General features: G+C 60.4%; 1 protein-coding gene across 15 annotated transcripts in view; it reads left to right on the top strand.

Annotated features, from left to right (window-relative positions):
• The window catches only part of KIF1A (kinesin family member 1A), a 115,522-nt gene that overhangs the window by 20,415 nt on the left and 77,297 nt on the right, over positions 1–17,810 (top strand). For all 15 annotated transcript variants that reach the window (XM_028831340.2, XM_028831339.2, XM_077958098.1 and 12 more), the window contains exons 2-9: positions 2,559–2,725; positions 11,281–11,357; positions 12,334–12,513; positions 13,260–13,325; positions 14,202–14,380; positions 15,605–15,716; positions 16,891–16,968; positions 17,588–17,653. In XM_028831340.2, coding sequence (XP_028687173.1) covers positions 2,620–2,725; positions 11,281–11,357; positions 12,334–12,513; positions 13,260–13,325; positions 14,202–14,380; positions 15,605–15,716; positions 16,891–16,968; positions 17,588–17,653 — 864 coding nt within the window. In that variant the 5' untranslated portion in view covers positions 2,559–2,619. The remainder of the gene's footprint in view (positions 1–2,558; positions 2,726–11,280; positions 11,358–12,333; positions 12,514–13,259; positions 13,326–14,201; positions 14,381–15,604; positions 15,717–16,890; positions 16,969–17,587; positions 17,654–17,810) is intronic.

Below are 17,810 nucleotides of genomic sequence, written 5' to 3'. Positions count from 1 at the left end.
TGCTGCGGAGGCCAGCTCCCGTCTTGGCAGCCCCTCCTCTGGAATGTTGGCTTGCGGCTGCACACTGATTCCTTCACACACATTGCAGTGTGGTATCGGACCTCTTGAGCAGTGCATTGGTCGGCTGCTGGCCACTGCACACACCAAGCCGCCTTCGCCTTCCATGCTTTGTGGTGTGCATATTCCGCACCCCAGAGCCAAGAACAGAGGCTTCTCTGTGTCCTTGTAATGCATTTACATTTTAAAGATCAAGTTCTATATCTAGCTTTATTTTTCCAACATGGAGAGAACCAGTTGTCCCATACTGATCCTACGTCATTCCCTAAATTGCTGCGTTTTTCTTTAATCTGTGTGTATGTGTGTGTGTCTGCTTGTGGACACACTTAGTCTGTTCACGTGTCATTTCTAGACTTTGGAAATTATTGTAGCTCTAGAGGATATATGATAGCTGGTAGGGGATGTTTCCCCTCTTTGTTCTCATTTTTCAAAATGTTCTTGTCCTGCCAAATTCCGTTGAATGTCCTGTTGGAATATTTTGCTTATTGGAATTGCACTGAATTTATATAGCTAAATTTGGGGAGAACTGGAAATTTTGCACTGTTGAATATCTGCTTTTCATCAATATTTTCTTAATCTCGAAGTATTTCCGATTTCAGTACTTGGGATTACTGAGTCAAAGGATACAGACCTTCCTAAAGGTCCAGGCCGTGCTGCAGAATGGCTGCCTAGAAACCTTGCGGGATTTGTGCTCCAGCCAGGGACTCGTGAGTTTGCCTGTTCCTCTCTCCATCCCGGCTGGAATGTCCTAAGACTTTTTCCAGTTTTGAAAGTGCAGGGATTTTCAACACAAGGAAACACAGATTCTCAGAGGTCATCCCTCCGTCCACGCTGGCGGCCACTCCTGGCTGTGAGGAGAAGAGAGAGTTGGCAGAAGCACTCTGGAGTGTAGACGTGGCTGCACCTTGTGGCTCTGAGGGGCTGTGGTGTAGCCGGCATGAGTCCAGCCACATCAGGAACTTGTCCCCACTTAGTCATAGGGTGCCCTGGCACTTCCTCCTCCCCTGTAGCCTCTGGAAGAGCTGTTTGCCTGAGGGACAGCCCTGCCCCACATCCAGCCTGTTCTGCAGAGGAGTTCTGGGGATCCTGGGGAGTGGCCTGGGTGGAATCTAGGAGTTCAGCATCTGCCTTGGTCCCAGGCTCACTGTGCCCCCTTTCCTTCTGCAGACAGAGCCCTCCTGCTCTTGATCCTGGAGCTTTCAGGGGCAGCCCAGAGGGGCTTGTCCCTTCTTCACAGCTATGAGGCTGGGGCAGTGTAAGACGGGGGCTTTTGGCCCGATTCTCCCAAGGGTGGCACTTATGGATGGGGACGACCAGGCAGAAGGTCGCCTTTTCACGGAATGTCAGTGTGGAAGGGTTTCAAGGAGGCCACCTAGCCTTTGCTCTACTTGGATGCTTCTGGTGATGTGGGACTCACCACTGAGCGGGCACCCTTGAGCGTTTAGATACCAATTGGCAAAAACCTCTCGTGTCAGGTTGCATTAATTCTGTTTCATGGAGCTCTGGCCGTTCCTGTAACCAATAGCTCTGTCCCGAGCCTGTCCCTGTCCCTGTGCCCAGGAGCCCCATCCTTCAGGCCCCAAGCCCCACGGGGGCAGCAGCAGCGTCTGACTGGTCAGCCTGGAAAGACCTTTTGCAGTGGCTGCTTCGTCCCTGTTTTGTGGGGAGTTTTCATGAGCCTTGCTCAGAGTCCCAGCGCCCGAGAGGCCAAATCATTTTGGAGTTCCTGACCACCACCCTGTCATTTCACAGACGGTAAACTGAGGCCCAGGAAGCTGAGTCACACCGCCGGGGTAAAGGCAAGGCCGAGGCTGGTCCCCCAGCCCTGGCTTGTACTGAATTTCCCATGTCTCGCGGGCTGCTCCTCCTCAGTGGGGCTCAGGAGTGTTCCTCGCCTCCTTCTGCATGAATTACCAGCAGGAAATTGGGCTGAAAATGTTGGTTTTTGTTCCATTGCTTGAGGCTGTCTGTCCTGTTCATTTCTGAGTAAGGTTCTCTTTCTTGCTAATCCAGAGACCATGCTACTGCTGACGTGGCTATCAGCTGGTGCTTGGTGCGGAGGGCGTGATGGGGCATTCTGGAACACTGTTCCATTTTAAAGCATCCTTGACATTGCTGATCTGGAGCCAGCACTGGCTCTTGGGGCCTGCGCGGACCTGTCATGGACCCACCAGGGCCTGCGTCTGCAGGGGAAGACCCTTCTTAGGGAATTTGCCATGGGTGTGAAGGCCACCTTCACGTTCACACCCAGGTCGCTCTGTTTCTTTCGTTGGGTTCCAGCTTCCCCAGGCTCGTGAAGCCGGCTTCCACTGGTCCCGCTGGGCTCCTGCTTTCTAGAATTAATCTGTGTTGCCCCCTCTCCTTGTGGATTCCACCCCATGCATGTGTCACGTGGGGGCTTTGGAGTGGAGTGGAGAACACCTGCGGCTTCAGCTGCAGCCAGAGTGCCTGTCCTGCCTCTTCGGATATTGTTTCTAATTCATGTTTCCCTTTTTTCCAAGGTGTTTCCCTGCACACTGGGACTCCCACTACTGCAAAGAGTGACCCACGAAGGCCACAGCGATGGCCGGGGCTTCGGTGAAGGTGGCGGTGCGGGTCCGCCCCTTCAATTCCCGGGAAATGAGCCGCGACTCCAAGTGCATCATTCAGATGTCTGGAAGCACCACCAGTGAGTATCGGCCTGCACGGCATCGAGGTCGACCACGGGTTGCTGGGGGCCGTGGTCCTGTGCCTACGGGCCAGGCTCCGTGGTCAACCTGGCCCCAAGAGCAGTGTCCATCTTCTTGTCTATGTGGTGTGTAGGTGTCCTGGGGCTGCTGTGACAAACTGCCACCAATGGTAGTGGGTTTATAAGAGTAGAGATTTACGCTCACAGCTATGAAGGCTGGAAGTCCAAAGTCAAGGTGCCAGCAGGGCCTCACTCTCTCTGAGTTCCTAGGGAGGACCGTTCCTGCCTTCTCTGGGATCTGGTGGTTGCCAGCCACCTTGGCCTGCAGCAGCGTCGCTCTAGTCTCTGCTTTTGTCGTCACGTGGCCTTCTCCTCTGTGTGTCTGTGTCTCTGCTGTCATGTGGCTTTTTTTTATAAGGACACCCGTCACTGGGTTTGGCTTTCTTATAAGGACACCCATTTGTTTCCCCACATATCCAAACCATATCAGCATCTTGGAGCAAGAACCAATTGTCATCTCTCCGTTCTGTGGCTGGCTGGGCTCAGCGGGGCAGTTTGTGCTGGGGCCTCTGGTGCAGTTGCAATTGCTGCTGCTGTCACAGGATCAAGTAGTGTCAGCTGTGCTGAGTGGTGACATGAACAGCCACCTGGTCTTCGGGATGTGGACAATGACAGCCTCCCCATTCACAGGTGCCGTGCACCCATCCAACATGCCGTCATCTATTATCTACCAGGTGGGGAGGGGGGTGCCCCAAGGGGAGGACACTCAGGTCCCAAGGAAGCTTCCTCCCTAGGTTTGGTCTCCGAGGCCTGCTCAGGGACTGGAGATTCAGGTGTCACTGGGAGTGTTCCGGGCTCTGTCAGGTCCTGTGGAAGTGAGGGCTCTGCTCGGACCCTCTGTCTGGCCTAGGGGTGATCCTTCCAGAAGCCTTTGGAGCTCTGTGGCTAATCATGGTGCAGTGGGCAGGCTGGGGAGACCCTGCTAAACTCCAGGCTATGGGGGCTGCTGCGGCTGTGGGACCCCAGTGCACTTCGGGGTTGCATCCTGACTGTTCGTTATGGTGAATTGTTTTGTCTGCTTGGTCCCTGGAAGCAAACCCAGAGATGAGGATTTGAGCGCCAAGAGTTTATTTGGGAGGTGGTCCCAGGACGCATGGTGGGAGAGTGGGGAGTTTGCGGGGAGCTGACAGATGTGCGTTTGTAAGTGGGTGACCTCCGTGGCCGGGGGCCTGGCCTTGCTGGGGCCCTCGAACGAACACAATGCACCTCCGGGTTGTCCTGCCCAGGAAGGTGAGTGCTTCTCCAACAATGCTCGCTGCGTTAGCCGACTGCAGCCCTGGCCTTTTGTGATCGGAGAAATTGCTCAGGTGGCAGGACCCTTGTCTTTAAGTGGGAAGCCTCGGGCTGTGCAGAGCTGTGACTCTGGGTGCGAAATGTAACCTCAGGTGTGAACCACGGCTCTGGGTGTGAACTTTGACTCCAGGTGGGAACCATGACCTCTGGTGAGCACTGTGGCCCTGGGTGGGCAGAGGGCGCCTGTGCCACGCCCCAACGGGCTCTGTGTGTCATTGTAAGGTGACCCAGGACATCAGGAAGGGCCCTGTGAATCCCCTTCCATCCTCCACTGGGTGACAGCAGCACAGTTGCCACCTTAGTCTTGCGTGTGGATCATGGGGAGCTCCATGGTTGGCGCAGTGACAAGAATCAGACCCGTCGAGCAGCTGAAGATCACCGGAAGCAGAGTGGATGGAAAAACAAAGTCTCAGAGATGGGATCCTCCTGCCCCTGAACCTTGGGAATGGCCCAGCCTCAGGCCAGACCCTAAATGACAGGGTTAGGCAGTTGGGCGGGTTGGGATGGGTGTCACAGAAGTGATGGCCAGGGTGGGCGAGGGGCCCCATTGCAGCCTCCGACCTGCTCCCTGGCCCGGCCTCCAGGTGCACTGGGTGGGCGGCTGCCCCATTTTGCATTTCCCCTCATAGGATCCAGAAATGGGAGGGTGCAGCCTGGAGGTGAGCCAGCATTGCCAAGACCTCGACACTGGCAGTGCTGCCCACCTGGTGAAAGGTTGTCTGGCTGAGGCTGCGCTGGCCCAGACCCCACAGAGCTGCCGGTTCAGAGACAGCAGTACAGGCTTGGACCTGAGACCTCATGCCCCAGTGGTTTTTACCTGCTTCATGCCACCCTGTCCTCTGGCCCGGAGAACAAAGGCTGAACCAAAGCTTTTCCCCAGGGCTTAGGAGCCAGAGGCCAGAGCTGTGTCTGTGGGCAGCCATGTTTCCTTTGGCCAGTGAGGCCAGCGAGGTTGAAACCTGAAGCGAGACGCCCTGCTTCAGATGCTTGGATCCTGTCCTGCCCTGAAGACATTGGAGTTCTGGGATTTCGCCTGTGTGCCAGCAGCCTCTGCTCCGAGCAGAAGTCCAGGCAGGCCAGGGAGGTCAGGAGGGGAACGCAGGAGCCCCTACACTTTTTTTTGGGCAACTGCTAGGTCCTGAAGGAAACGCCCCTTCTCAAAGGTGAACACATGCAAGACACCAACCTCTTCCGAGGTGCTGATCTTCCGGGGATCACCAAACTCAATCAAACGTCTGCGGAGTTGCAGCAAAGTTCTGAAACCAGGGAGGAGGGACGGGCCGTGGACCCAGAATGGGGTGGAGAGCCCGCCAGGGTGTTTCCTCCAGGACACCTGGAATGTTTCAGACGTCGTCACCTTCATCCTCGGGAAAATGAAGAGCCACAGAGCCAAGACAACACATGAGATCAGTGTCCTGCCCACTGTAGCCAGCGACGCACCAGGACAGCCAGGGCCCCAGGTCGGCCCACGTGTAAAAGGCAGGTTGTGAGTGTGGCAGGGACAGGCACCCAGGCCACTGGCGGGGGGCGCGGCCTGGTGATGTATATCAGACGTGTGATGCCGACCTCACCAGGCTGCTTGCGTGAAATGCAACAAAGATTATCCAGCAAGTGTTCAAAGGTGTGCATTTGAGACGTTCACCCTGGTGCTGTTTTACCAAGCCCGGGACAACTGCCCAAATGCCCGCCAGCTGGGAGCTGCTGAAGGGATGTTAAGTCTGTCCCAGCAGTGGACTCGAGTGCTCCTGAAAGCTTTGTGCTTACAGCCTTGGGAAAATACCACACAATGTTGTGGGGAAGGGGGCAAAGGTCAGCACAGAGCCCAAGAGTGAGACTGTATGTAGGTAAAGGGCAGACGGGCACTCGCTGCAGGTCCTGTGTGCACCGGATGTGCGTGTGCGTGGGAGACAGCGAGGTGGGGTGAGGGAAAAGAGTGGCAGAAGAATGAATAATCAGGAAAAATCTCTAGCAAAGCTTTTTTCATTTTGGAGAAAGCAAACCAGTGGTGGTTTTGGAAGAAAGTGCTGGAAGCTATGTCAGAAATCTGGGTGACGGGCTGAGGGAGCTCAGGAGAGAAGGACTGGCCCTGACGCAGGGAAGCCGGAGGAAGGTGGTCATGGGCTTTTCTCCTGGTGGCCGAGGGACCAGGGTGTTCCAGAGGGTTGACCTGCCCCAGAACAAGCCCAGGAGGACACCTGCAGACAGGGCATGAGAGGGTGCGGGTGGTGCCCACCTGCCAGAAGCACCCACAGGAGCCACTGTCCTGGTGACTTCTCAGCTGCTGCTCAGCTCGATAGAACCGGGAGTGGCTGCCCTGGCTGGTGTGCCAGGCCCCTTGGAAGATGGTGGGGGTTGTGCCAGGCCCCTCAGAGAATGTCATGGGGAGGTGACCTGGACAGCCTGCCCTGCCTGCCTGGTGTAGCTGCTGACTGTTCCTGGAATCTCAAAACATGAGGAGAGGCCCCACTCTCTAAAGCGTGCCTTGTAGCTCCGCTGTGATGCAGAAATTAGAAGCATTTGAAAGTAAATTTAACTGTCATCCTGTAATCATCACCTGTATAAATAATCCTCTTCATTTGAACACACCAAACCTAGCAGTTTTGTGTGCTGGCCTAGCTGTCCGTTAGGTGCACGTTGGTCCGGCCTGGCTGAGCTGGTGTGGGTTGGCCTGGGGTCAGAAGTTGAGCGTGTCCTCCTCCTGTCTCCTCACGTCACATTCTCTGCGCTGAGGACCGGAGGACATGAGGGCCCTGAGCCTGCCCAGCCATTCTGCAGATGCTGGAGGCTGGCTGGGGATGCGGACCCTCAGCCATGTGCGGCCCCTGAAGTGAGTTCCTGGAGTGAGGGGCCTGGCTGCATTCATGACTTACTCACTGTGTGACACTGGCTAGATGGCATACCTTTGGGCCTCCGTTTCCCCGCCTGTGCAGTAGTGAGGGATGGTGCTGGGTACTCCCTGAGATCCCCAATCATTTCTATACTCTTCTGGCCATGCAGAGGAGGCCCAGGGTTGGGGTGGCCTCTCATCCCTGCCCTCGCCCACAGGTGGGGACTTGGACCCAGGGTGGGCGTGACCCCAGGTCCCTGGCTTCCACTGTGGGCTCCCCTAATCCTGAGCAGTCGGGGAGCTGGACAAGCCCCTCCACACGGGCAGCAGTGGCACCATATGGTCCCTGGGGCTGCTGTTACAAAGGGTTACGTACTGAGTGGTTTCAAACGACAGAAATGTCTCCCCTGTTGTGGAGGCCAGACTCCGAGGTCCAGGCACGCTGCAGAGTGGGCGTCTTAAACAGCAGATGCTCCCTTCTCGGCAGTCTGGAGGCGGAAGTCCAATCAAGGCGCCGCAGATCTGGATTGTGAGAGGGCTGTCTTCCCAGCCTGCAGACGCTGCCTTCCTGCTGTGTCCTTGCCTGGCCCAGGGAGCTCGGGTCCCTTCCCCTTCTTTAAAGTCACTCATCCCACCATGAGGTTCCCGACTTTGTGGCTTCATCTCACCCTCACCACCAAACAAGGCCCCATCTCCAAATGCCATCTGGTTGGGGGTCAGGGCATTGCATATGAATCTGGGGACACGCTCGGCCCACAGCAGGCTCCATCAGGGAGAGCCAGCTCAGCTCAGCCCTCACACCTGGTGCTCAAGGCCGCAGGGACGCTGAGACTCTGAGAAAAGGGCTGTGTTCCATTCCTTTCCTGTCCCGCTTCCTCCAGCTCCCCCCACTCCTCCCTCTACCCCTCCCTCTGTCTCTGTTGTCTCAGCGTCCAGCCCTTTGCAGGCCCATGCAGAGCCCTGGGAAGGCTGCCTGATACTGGGCACCTCGCCGGCCTCGGAGGGGCCCAGCTCTGGGGGCCTGGCCAGAGCCCGGGGCGGGAGGAGATGGGGGCCCTAAAGGGGCTGGTTGAGGAGCCCAGCCCAGCAGGCCCCAGGAGGACCTGTTTCTCCCTCCTCCTTCCTCAAACCTGCACAAGGAAAAAATTCCAGACCCTGGCAAAAAAAAAAAAAAAAAAAAAAGCTCTTTCTCCAGCAGAACTGGGGAGGTCTCTGTGAGAAGCCGGCTACTGAAAGAGGGGCTGCCTGTCTCCACAGGCCTGGCGGACCTCAGGGCTGGGAAGTGTTGCGGGGACCCTACCTTCCAGTCTGGCTGTGTGTCGTGTGACCTGGGGAGAGGACCTCCCCTTTCTGGAGCTTGGGGCCCATCTGTAGTGACAGAGGATGGTTCCTAGTCACAGCACGGGGTGTGGGGAGGGTGGCAGGGCCAGGGTGGGGTGGGGTCCCAGCCACAATGCAGGGTGTGGGAAGGGTGGCAGGGCCAGGGTGGGGTGGGGTCCCAGCCACAACACAGGCATGGGAGGGGATGGGTCAGGGCCAGGATGGGGTGGGGGTCCTGGACACAATACATGGCCTGGCGGGGGTAGGGGTAGGGGCAGGGCCAGGGTGGGGTGGGGGTCCCAGCCACAACACAGCGTGGGAGGGGATGGGTCAGGGCAAGAGTGGGGTGGGAGTCCCGGACACAATACATGGCCTGGGGGTGGGGTTGGGGACAGGGTAGGGTGGGGGTCCCAGCCACAATACAGGGCCTGGGATGGGGGTGGAGACAGGGCCAGGGTGGGGTGGGGGTCCCGGTCACAACACAGACCTGGGAGGGGTTGGGGCCCAGGCCATTTGCAGCTGTGACTGGGCCCCACTCCTGCCCACTCACCCATGCTGCCCTCTGTCCCCCACCTACCTGGCATTCCTTGGGTACCACCTGTGCCCTGTCCTGGGGACCCCCACCTCATAGAGCTCATGGCCCATGTGGGGTGTGGCACCAGGGCTTCATCTGAGCAAGGTTGGCCTCCAGGGCTGGACAAGGAGCAAGAGCTAGTGGGGGTGTGGGGATGGGGTCCCAGCCTGTGCAGGGAGCCCGACCTGGGTGCAGGGGGGTGAGGCGAGGGGGTGGATGGGGCAGGAAGGGGTGTGGGGATGGGGGCCAGGCCTGTGAGGGGAGCCGGGCCCAAGTGCAGCAGGGTGAGGGGGATGAGGTGGACGGGGTGGTTGTTGCTGGCTTGAGCAAGGGGTCCCAGGCCTCTCTGTCAGAGCTGGGGAGGCCCAGCCGGGCTGCGCTCAGGAAGGCGCTGCAATTGTTTCCACAGGGCTGGTTGATCCGTGCTGGGGTTCCGGAGGTGGCACCATGGGTGCCGTTGCCTGGGTCCTGGCCATTGCCTGGGTCCTGTAAGGTGTTGAAGTCAGGGCAGCTCGGCCTCCTCTCTGCCTCTGCTCCTGGACAGCACGGACGTGGCCTCTCTTACCTCCGAGGATAGGGCTGTGATGGTCAGTGCCCGGCTCCCTCCTGCTGGCTGCCCAGGGTGCCTGGGTGTTTCCTGGAAATCCTCAGGCCAGGGATGGGGGTCCGGTTGGGACCTGAAGTTGGATCTGCCCTGGGGACAGGGCTGCCAATGATGTCTGTGCTGTCAGCAGGACGCTTGGCCAGAGAACACAGCCCAGGTGCCTGCCCGCAAGACCACCGAGCCTGGGGCAGCAGTAGAGTGTGGACAGGCAGAGGGGGTCTCAGGGCCCCGAGCTGCCATAAGGAAGCACCACAAACAGAAGTGTACTATCTTGTGATTCTGGAGGCCAGAAGTCTGGTCTGAGATCAAGGTGGTGGCAGGGGTGGCTGTTCCTGAGCCATGAGGGGCACTTGTCCAAGCCCTCCAGCTTCTGGGGCTTGCCTGCTGCTTCTGGCATTCCTAGCTTGTCATCACCCTGATTTCTGTCCTCGTGCTCTCATGGCACCCTCCCTGTGCACATCTGTCTCCAAATCTCCTCTTTTATAAGGACATGGCAGCACTAGATTAGGGCCCATCTTCACGGAGTAGGACCTCATCTTAACTAATTACATCTGCAGCAGCTTTATCTCCAAATGTGATCCTATTCTGAGATACTAGGGCTAAAGACTTAAAATATGAAATTGGGGGAGGGGGACGCAGTTTAGCTCATAACTGGAGTATTTTGTTCTCCGTGGTCCTGGTGGCAGGTCCCCAGGGTGCATGCTGGCGCGGAGGGTGCGGGCATCCTGGAGGCTGTGCCGCTGGCCCCCAGCCCACGTTGGCTGAGAAAAACCAATCCGGGGCAGACAGAGCCTCATCTGCAGCCTTCATCTGCAAGCACGGGATGGTGCCGTGAGGGCTTCATTCTGCGGGTTTGCTGATGTGAGGGTGATGGTCTCCAGGGGCTCCCTGACCAAGATTGGCCAGTGTTCCTCCTGGGGGTGAGAACCTGGGAGGGGACTGCCTCAGGCCTCCAGGCCCCTGTCAACACTGATTCTGGGCTCAGACAGTGTTCCAGGGGGCAGCGGGTCCTGTCCTTCTGGCCACTGAGGACCCACAGCCTGCAGGGTCCAGACCTGTCCAGGGCCAGGGAAACGCTGGGAGCAAGGATGGAAGGTGGCGGTGGGCGTGCTGCATCCCTGAGACACCTGCAGGCTGTGTGGGTGGGAGGAGCTCCTGGGAGGATACTCACACTGGGACTGCTCCTGGGAAATCCCCCCAGGCGCCGGCTGTGGGCAGCGACATCATCACGTGTTCATGGATTTGTTCTGGGTTTGATGAACAGACATTCTGCGAGCACTGCCTGAAGCCAGCCCAGGGTGCCTGGGACTGGGCTTGAAGTTGGGTAGAGGAGGGAGGGGGAGGAGGACCTCTGGCAGAAGACAGTCCCATAGAGCTCTGTTCAGAGTAGCAAGCCTAGAAGAACCACACGGGCATGACACAAACGTGATGGACGTCCAGGCTTCCAGCGCTTCTCAGGCACGTGCATGCTGAGCCCGAGCGGAAAGGCCTGGGCAGGGGGCAGGGCAGGGCTGTGAGCCCAGGGTGGACTCCAGAGATGGAGGGGCTGTGGCTTGCAGGTGGGAAGGATCCTCCCTGGGTGGCTGCCTTTGAGGGGAGCCAGTTGGACTTTGCGGGAGAAGGACGCAGAGCCTTGCAGGCTGATATGGTGGTGCCCTCAGGTGCCCTGCATTTGTATATGGCTGGGCCCACCATAAAGAGGGGGCAGAGACAGGTCGTCTGCCTGGGAGTGGGGTCCTAGGTCCCCTCCAATTTGGGGACCTGGCTTGTCTGGGGCCCAAGGCCTCTCAGGACGACCTCCCAACCTTGGACTGTAGATGCCAGCTAGTCAGGGTCCCTCTCAGCACCACGCTGACCACCTATGTTCCCTCCCGCAGCCATCGTTAATCCCAAACAGCCCAAGGAGACGCCCAAAAGCTTCAGCTTTGACTACTCCTACTGGTCGCACACCTCGGTAAGCCGGGACCCTGGGTCAGGGGAGGCGGGCAGCAGTGTGCAGGCCATGTGGCCCTCAGGGTCCCTCAACCTCTCTGAGCCGCTCATTCCTCTCTAACTGGGGTGAGGACCCCACCGTGCTCCCCTGCAAGGTCACCCTGAGCGGCCGGCCCATGCAGGGCCCCCAGCGAAGGCAGTGATGGAAGCTACAGGGACTGAGGGGCTTCAGCTCCCTGTGGGTAGTTTCTAGGGTCAGAACTGTGTCCGTCCACCTGCTGGTGCCCAAAGCTGACCCTGAGCCTGCCTGGAAGCTGTGCCCTCACTCTGGGAGCCCAGGAGACCCCTGGACTCTTCTCCTTCCCTCCTCCCCCATCCAGTCCACACTGAGCCCCGTCCTCCACCTGCCAGCTCCTGGACCCTTCTAGAAGACGTGCAGCCTCCTCATCTAAGCCCCTCATGTCTATATCTCAGCACCTGCCCCCCATAACAGCCCCAGGGTTCCCTGCTTCTGCCTTCCCCATCCAGTCCGTCCTCCTTCCAGGATGACCCCCAGCCAACCACCCTGTCCCCTGCCTAAAGTGCCCCGCTGCCCTCAGGACAGTGTCCAGGTGCCGTAGCCCAGCCTGTGGGGTCTCTGGGTCTTCGCACCCTGTCCCCATTCCCAGCTCTTGTCACCCCTGCTTGTCACAGTCACATGGAACTTACTTTGATTTTGAGGTCCCACCTTTGGGCCTTTCACATGCTGTTCCCTCTGCTGGAACCCATCCTGCCTCCTGCCTGGCCGGCCGCTCTTCATCCCTCATCTGGGACACAGAAGGCTCCTCCTCCAAGAAGCTACCCCACAAGGCAGGAGTAGGATGGGGGTTAGGCATCCCTCCCCGCTGTGCTGCCCTGGCACCCTGAGGCCCTGGGCACCCCCTGGCTCCACGGACATGAAGGGCTGAGCCTCAGGTGCACCCAGCCTCCTGCAGCTTCATTCCTTCCTTGTCCTCCAGCCCGAGGACATCAACTATGCATCGCAGAAGCAGGTGTACCGGGACATTGGCGAGGAGATGCTGCAGCACGCCTTTGAGGGGTACAACGTGTGCATCTTCGCCTACGGGCAGACGGGTGCCGGCAAGTCCTACACCATGATGGGCAAGCAGGAGAAAGACCAGCAGGGCATCATCCCGCAGGCACGAGGCGGGGGGCAGGCGGGGGCAGCCCCGGTGGATGGGGCGGGACAAGCTGAGGCTGAGAACTCCAGGCCAGGCGCCCCTGAGAGCAGCCCCCAGAGAGCAGGGAGTCAGGAGGGGAAGGCCAGCTGGGTCAACGGTGGGATTGGGGCAGGTGAGAGCCAGATGTGGCTGTGAAGCTGCAGACCCAGGCCCTAGGTGCGGGAAGCGCCCTGGCCTTGGACAGGGTCCACCTTGATCATGTGCCTAAGACAGCAGCTGGGAGAGCCCTGGCTGGGGCAGCTGATCTCTGAGGGTGTGAGGGCTGGCAGTGTGGGCAGAGAGAGGTGCTCAGGACAGAGGTGACCAAACACCAGACACAGCAGTTCCTCATTTGCTGCAGGAACCGAGTCCCCAGCCATTCCCCTGGGCAGGTCTCTGGACCTGAGTTAGTCACTAGTACTTTGCCTGCTGAGGGAAGGGACGTGGCTGAGATGTCTGTAGGATGGCAGAGCCAGGGGGAGGGGTAGACGACACACAGGAAAGGATCAGATACCAGCCAGGGACCCCTGAGTTAAGAGGGAGACACTGGCTCCTCGGCTACAGACTTTCTCAGTGCCTTTACCATGATGTGTGTGGTGAGGGTGCAAGAGGGGCCTGAGAGGGTGGCATCCCGCCTGGCACAGGCTGCCCACAGCATCGCAAGGGACGGGGATCCAGGGAGCAGCCCCAGCCGTCCCTGGCTGACTGTCCCCCCATTCCTGCAGCTCTGCGAGGACCTCTTCTCTCGGATCAACGATACGACCAATGACAACATGTCCTACTCGGTGGAGGTAGGGTCCCCCCGCCTGCTGTCGGCCCCTGGGGCAGGGCTGGGAATCCAGTGTGGCTGGCAGTGCTTTTCTGATGCAAAGTGAGTGCCCACCACGGGTCTGTGCACCCAGCTTGTCCCTCGCTCATTCAAGTGGCAGGCAAGACGACGGGCCTGGGCAGGGCTCGAGACCCCCAAAGCACAGAGCGACAAGGTGATCCCCACCTAGCAGGTGCTTCTCCAGCAGCTGCTCTGTGCTGGGGCAGGGACAGGCACCTCAGAGCTCAGGGCCTGGCCATGCCTGCTGTGGCGGGGTGGCCCTGGCATGCGTGTGTCCTAGAGCCCAGGATGGCCGTGGTGAGGGAGGCCGGATTGACACCCCTGCCTCGCACATACACACAGGAGCTGCAGACTGGGAGTCCGCTGCCCAGCAGGTGGCGCCCACCTTCTCACTCCCGGGTCCTGATGGCGGCCCCCACCCCCTCACTCAGGGGTCCTGATGGTGGCCCCCACCCCCTCACTCAGGGGTCCTGATGTTGGCCCCTACTCCCTCACTCAGGGGTCCTGATGTTGGCCCCTACCCCATCACTTAGGGGTCCTGATGGTGGCCCCCACCTTCTCACTCAGGGGTCCTGACGGCAGCCCCCACCCCCTCACTCAGGGGTCCTGATGGCAGCCCCCATCCCCTCACTCAGGGGTCCTGACGGCAGCCCGCATCCCCGTCACTCGGGCCCAGCAGGCAGCCCCCCTTCTCACTCAGGGGTCCCCCCAGTGGCAGCCCCCGCCCTGTCACTCAGGGGTCCTGATGGTAGCCCCCACCCCCTCACTCAGGGGTCCCCCCAGTGGCAGCCGCACTCCCTGGTCTTAGGGGTCCTGACGGCCCGGCTCTGCCCTGCAGGTCAGCTACATGGAGATTTACTGTGAGCGTGTCCGTGACCTCCTGAACCCCAAGAATAAGGGCAACCTTCGCGTGAGGGAGCACCCACTGCTGGGGCCCTATGTTGAGGACCTCTCCAAGCTGGCTGTCACCTCCTACAATGACATCCAGGACCTCATGGACTCAGGGAACAAGGCCAGGTATGTGGGGGGACTCGCCGATCCTCCCTGCCCTCCTGTCCCGCCGCCTCTCCCCGGAGGAAGCCCCTTTGCCTCGGTCCTGGCCCTTTTCTGTAGGGTCCATCTGTGCCCCGTGGAGGTGTGGCCTCCTGAGCCTGAGGTCGTTCAGGCCTGTGCCAGCCCGAGAGAGGCAGAGGGCTCCCCCTGTGCAAGGGACACCGTCACCTTCATGGGGCTTCTCCTTCACGGGGGTCTGCGTCCTCCAGCTGAGGCACCCAGGGGCTGCTAGCAGCATCTCTGGCTGCTGCCTTGGTGGGGCAGCTGTTCTGCCAGTCCCAGGGGTCCAGATTCTGTGTGGGGGCCAGCGTGCTGGGGTCGGGGCATGTGGGGGGTGGTTGGCTGCACAGTGCTACAGCAATAAACAACCCGGCTCCTTGGCCTCTGCTGCCCTGGGCCTCCTGCCTGAGATGCCCTGGTTGTCATGGCAACAGACCCCCTCCGCCACCCAGGACTTCCTGAGGGTGAGGTGATGGTCCCTGTCACTCTCAGTTCCTGAGGTTGTGAGTCACACTCTGCGCCATCCTGCACCCCTTCGGTGGCCCCACAAGGGCCAGTGGGTGGGGGTGCTGTTCCTGATGAGGTCCACAGCGCACCGTGGCCGTCACTGTGACTCCTTGCTGGAGCGGGCCCTGGGTTGCCGCATGCCATCCGCTGAGTCTTGGGAGCCTTTCCTGAGGTCCCTGGCAGGTCAGGGTGGCATCGGGACCAACTCCAGGCCACCCTCAGCAGCCTTGGGCTTCCCGTTCTGGAGGACCGCCCTGCTGACCATGACATCTCCTGTGGGGTGTGGCAGGCTCCTTGGCTTCCCGGAGCCACGGGTGTGGGCCATGGTGGGGTGGACAGTGGACAGCCCCTTCCCCTCCCATATCATGGCCATGGAGGGCTCCTGCCCAGCTGGGCACTGCATGGGCTTCTCTGTGCCCAGGAGTGGGATGCTTCCCCAGCTACTGCTGCCCTGAATACACTAGGCAAGGGCTGGGGCTGAGGATGCCACTGTGGGCAGGTGGCCGTGGGCCTTGCTGGAGTCCTGGCAGGTGGGACCATCAGTGCCAGGACCGGCAGAGTGGCTCCTGGGGTCTGGGGGAGCTGCCCCCCGATGACCTGGTTTGGAGGGCTGGCACCACCGGTGAACTTGCACCCGGCCACAGGACGAGGGGTAACCGTGTGTGGCTTTCTGCTCCTCAGGACCGTGGCGGCCACCAACATGAATGAGACCAGCAGCCGCTCCCACGCTGTCTTCAACATCATTTTCACCCAGAAGCGCCATGATGCAGAGACCAACATCACCACAGAGAAGGTGAGTGAATGGCCTCACAGGCAGTGCCACCGAGGGCAGTGGCTGGTGGTCGGGGTGGGGGTGGAGGTCAGGCCAGTGGGGGCAGCACAAGGACATTGGGCCCAATGCTGGCCTGTGCGGGGCGGGCAGTGTCCTCACACTTACACTGGCACCAGGTGCGGACGTCCCCCACCCTGCCCCAGAGGCCCTTCTCCCGTGCCTTGGTGTTCTCCATGGACCAGGCCAGGGGTCCGTCTTCTGGGGCTTTTGCCTGGACAGCCAGTCCAGGCTTCTAGGAGGGGCAGTGGGAGGGCACCCAGCCTCTCCCTGACCATCTCTGACTCTGCCCCCTGCCCTCGTGCCCCAGCCATCTAGGCCCGGGGGCACCTCAGCCATCTCCCGGTTGGGGGCTCGTTCAGGCAGCCGCGTGGGGAGCACAAAGGTGCTGAGTGGAGGGAGGACTGCTCAGTCCCAGATGGTGCTGGAGGTCTGCCAGGCACATCCTCCTGACCGGGACTCCATCAAACAGTGAGCGGGGTCTCAGGATGGCTGAGGTGGGTTGGGGGACAGACGGGGGTGAAGCTGGATGAGGTCGGCCCAACTGCCTGCCCTGCTGCCCTCGCTGGTGGGCACTGAGGGGGTCCTGCGGTATCTGTGGGCAAGTCCTGCCCTGCAGCTGTGGCTCAGGAGGGGCCGGGCCTCTCGGTGCAGGGCCTCCCACCCCAGGCTGCAGGTGCCCCTGTCGGGAGCCTGGCTGGTGCCCACTTCGCTAGGTGCAGCCATGGCCCGTGAGGTGGCTGAGCAGGGCCAGGGCCTCCTGGAGCTGGGTTCCAATCCCACCACGGACACTGAGCACCATCTGTGGAAGTGAGGACAGTGACAGTCGCACCTCATGCGTGCCGTGGGGAGAGAGTGCGCCCTTGTGTGAAAAGCGCCTGGCGTGTGGTGGCAGCGCCCATGCTCCCCTGGGGAGGTGGCTGTGCACTCATTCGGGCAGGGCGTGGAGAGAGCTGGGACGGAGGTGCAGGTGGAAACTGTGGGGTCAGGACTGCTGGGCCTGGGGAGGGGTGGCGCCTTGTGGAGGGGACGCTTGGCTGGGGCTCCTTCAGCAGCCATGGAGATCTTGCCCAGGGGTCCTGGGACGCCCCCGTGCATCTTGCGGCCTCTCGTGCATGTGACGCGTCTGCTGTTTCAGGTGAGCAAAATCAGCCTGGTGGACCTGGCTGGGAGCGAGCGGGCCGACTCCACGGGAGCCAAGGGCACACGCCTCAAGGTAGGGACCATGCCGCCATGCAGGGACTGCAGTGGGTCCCGTGTCCACACCTGGCCTGCTACAGGGTGGGCGGCAGGAGGGCTCTGTTGGGGTCCCGGGGGCCTGGGCCACCCTGAGGATGAGCCCGCTCAGGGAGGGTGGGCATAGGCTGGGGTCTTGGGCTGCCAGCAACTGAGTGTTGTGCCTGGGGCACCAGCGCTGGGCACACAGGTCAGGGGCTTGGCGGGACGGTGGTCTGTTTCGGGCCCCGAGGATTTTGCGCCAGAGGCCGGGGCACCCCTGGGAAAGCAGTGCCAGGGTCAGGAAGGAGTGTGTTTCCTCGATCCCCGCTGACCTCAGCACCTGATGTTTGGGCAGGGGCCCCGGAAGCGTTTCAGGGGGACACGGGATGGTATCAGGGTTTTCATGGCACTGAGGGCAACACTGGGAGACGTGCTCCCGGCCAGAGGCTCCAACTGGCTTTCTGCCAGGGCACCCCATGTCTCTGTGGCCCCAGGGAGCAGCAGCTGCGGTGGTGGCCTCCACTCCACACCGTACAGGTCCATGCAAGGCGTCCCTCCAGAGCAGGAGTCCCCAGGGGTCCCCGGTGTCCCAACCCCACTGTCTTTTCTGCCCACAGGAGGGCGCCAACATCAACAAGTCGCTGACCACCCTGGGCAAGGTCATCTCCGCCCTGGCTGAAATGGTGAGTGGCCCAGCCCGGCTTCTGCAGCCAGACCCCCGGGGGTCTTCGGGGACTCTATCCTGCCCCTGTCACCCATTTCCAGGCCATGTGTCTGGGAGGTGGCTGGGTTCAAGGGAGAGCCCAGAGATGGCCAGAGTGTCACATGCTGGAGAAGGGG

Source organism: Macaca mulatta, chromosome 12 (assembly GCF_049350105.2).
Source record: "Macaca mulatta isolate MMU2019108-1 chromosome 12, T2T-MMU8v2.0, whole genome shotgun sequence".
NCBI classification, from domain to species: domain Eukaryota; kingdom Metazoa; phylum Chordata; class Mammalia; order Primates; family Cercopithecidae; genus Macaca; species Macaca mulatta.
Note: the sequence above shows the minus strand (reverse complement) of the source record. Positions and strands in the feature narration are given on the sequence as shown.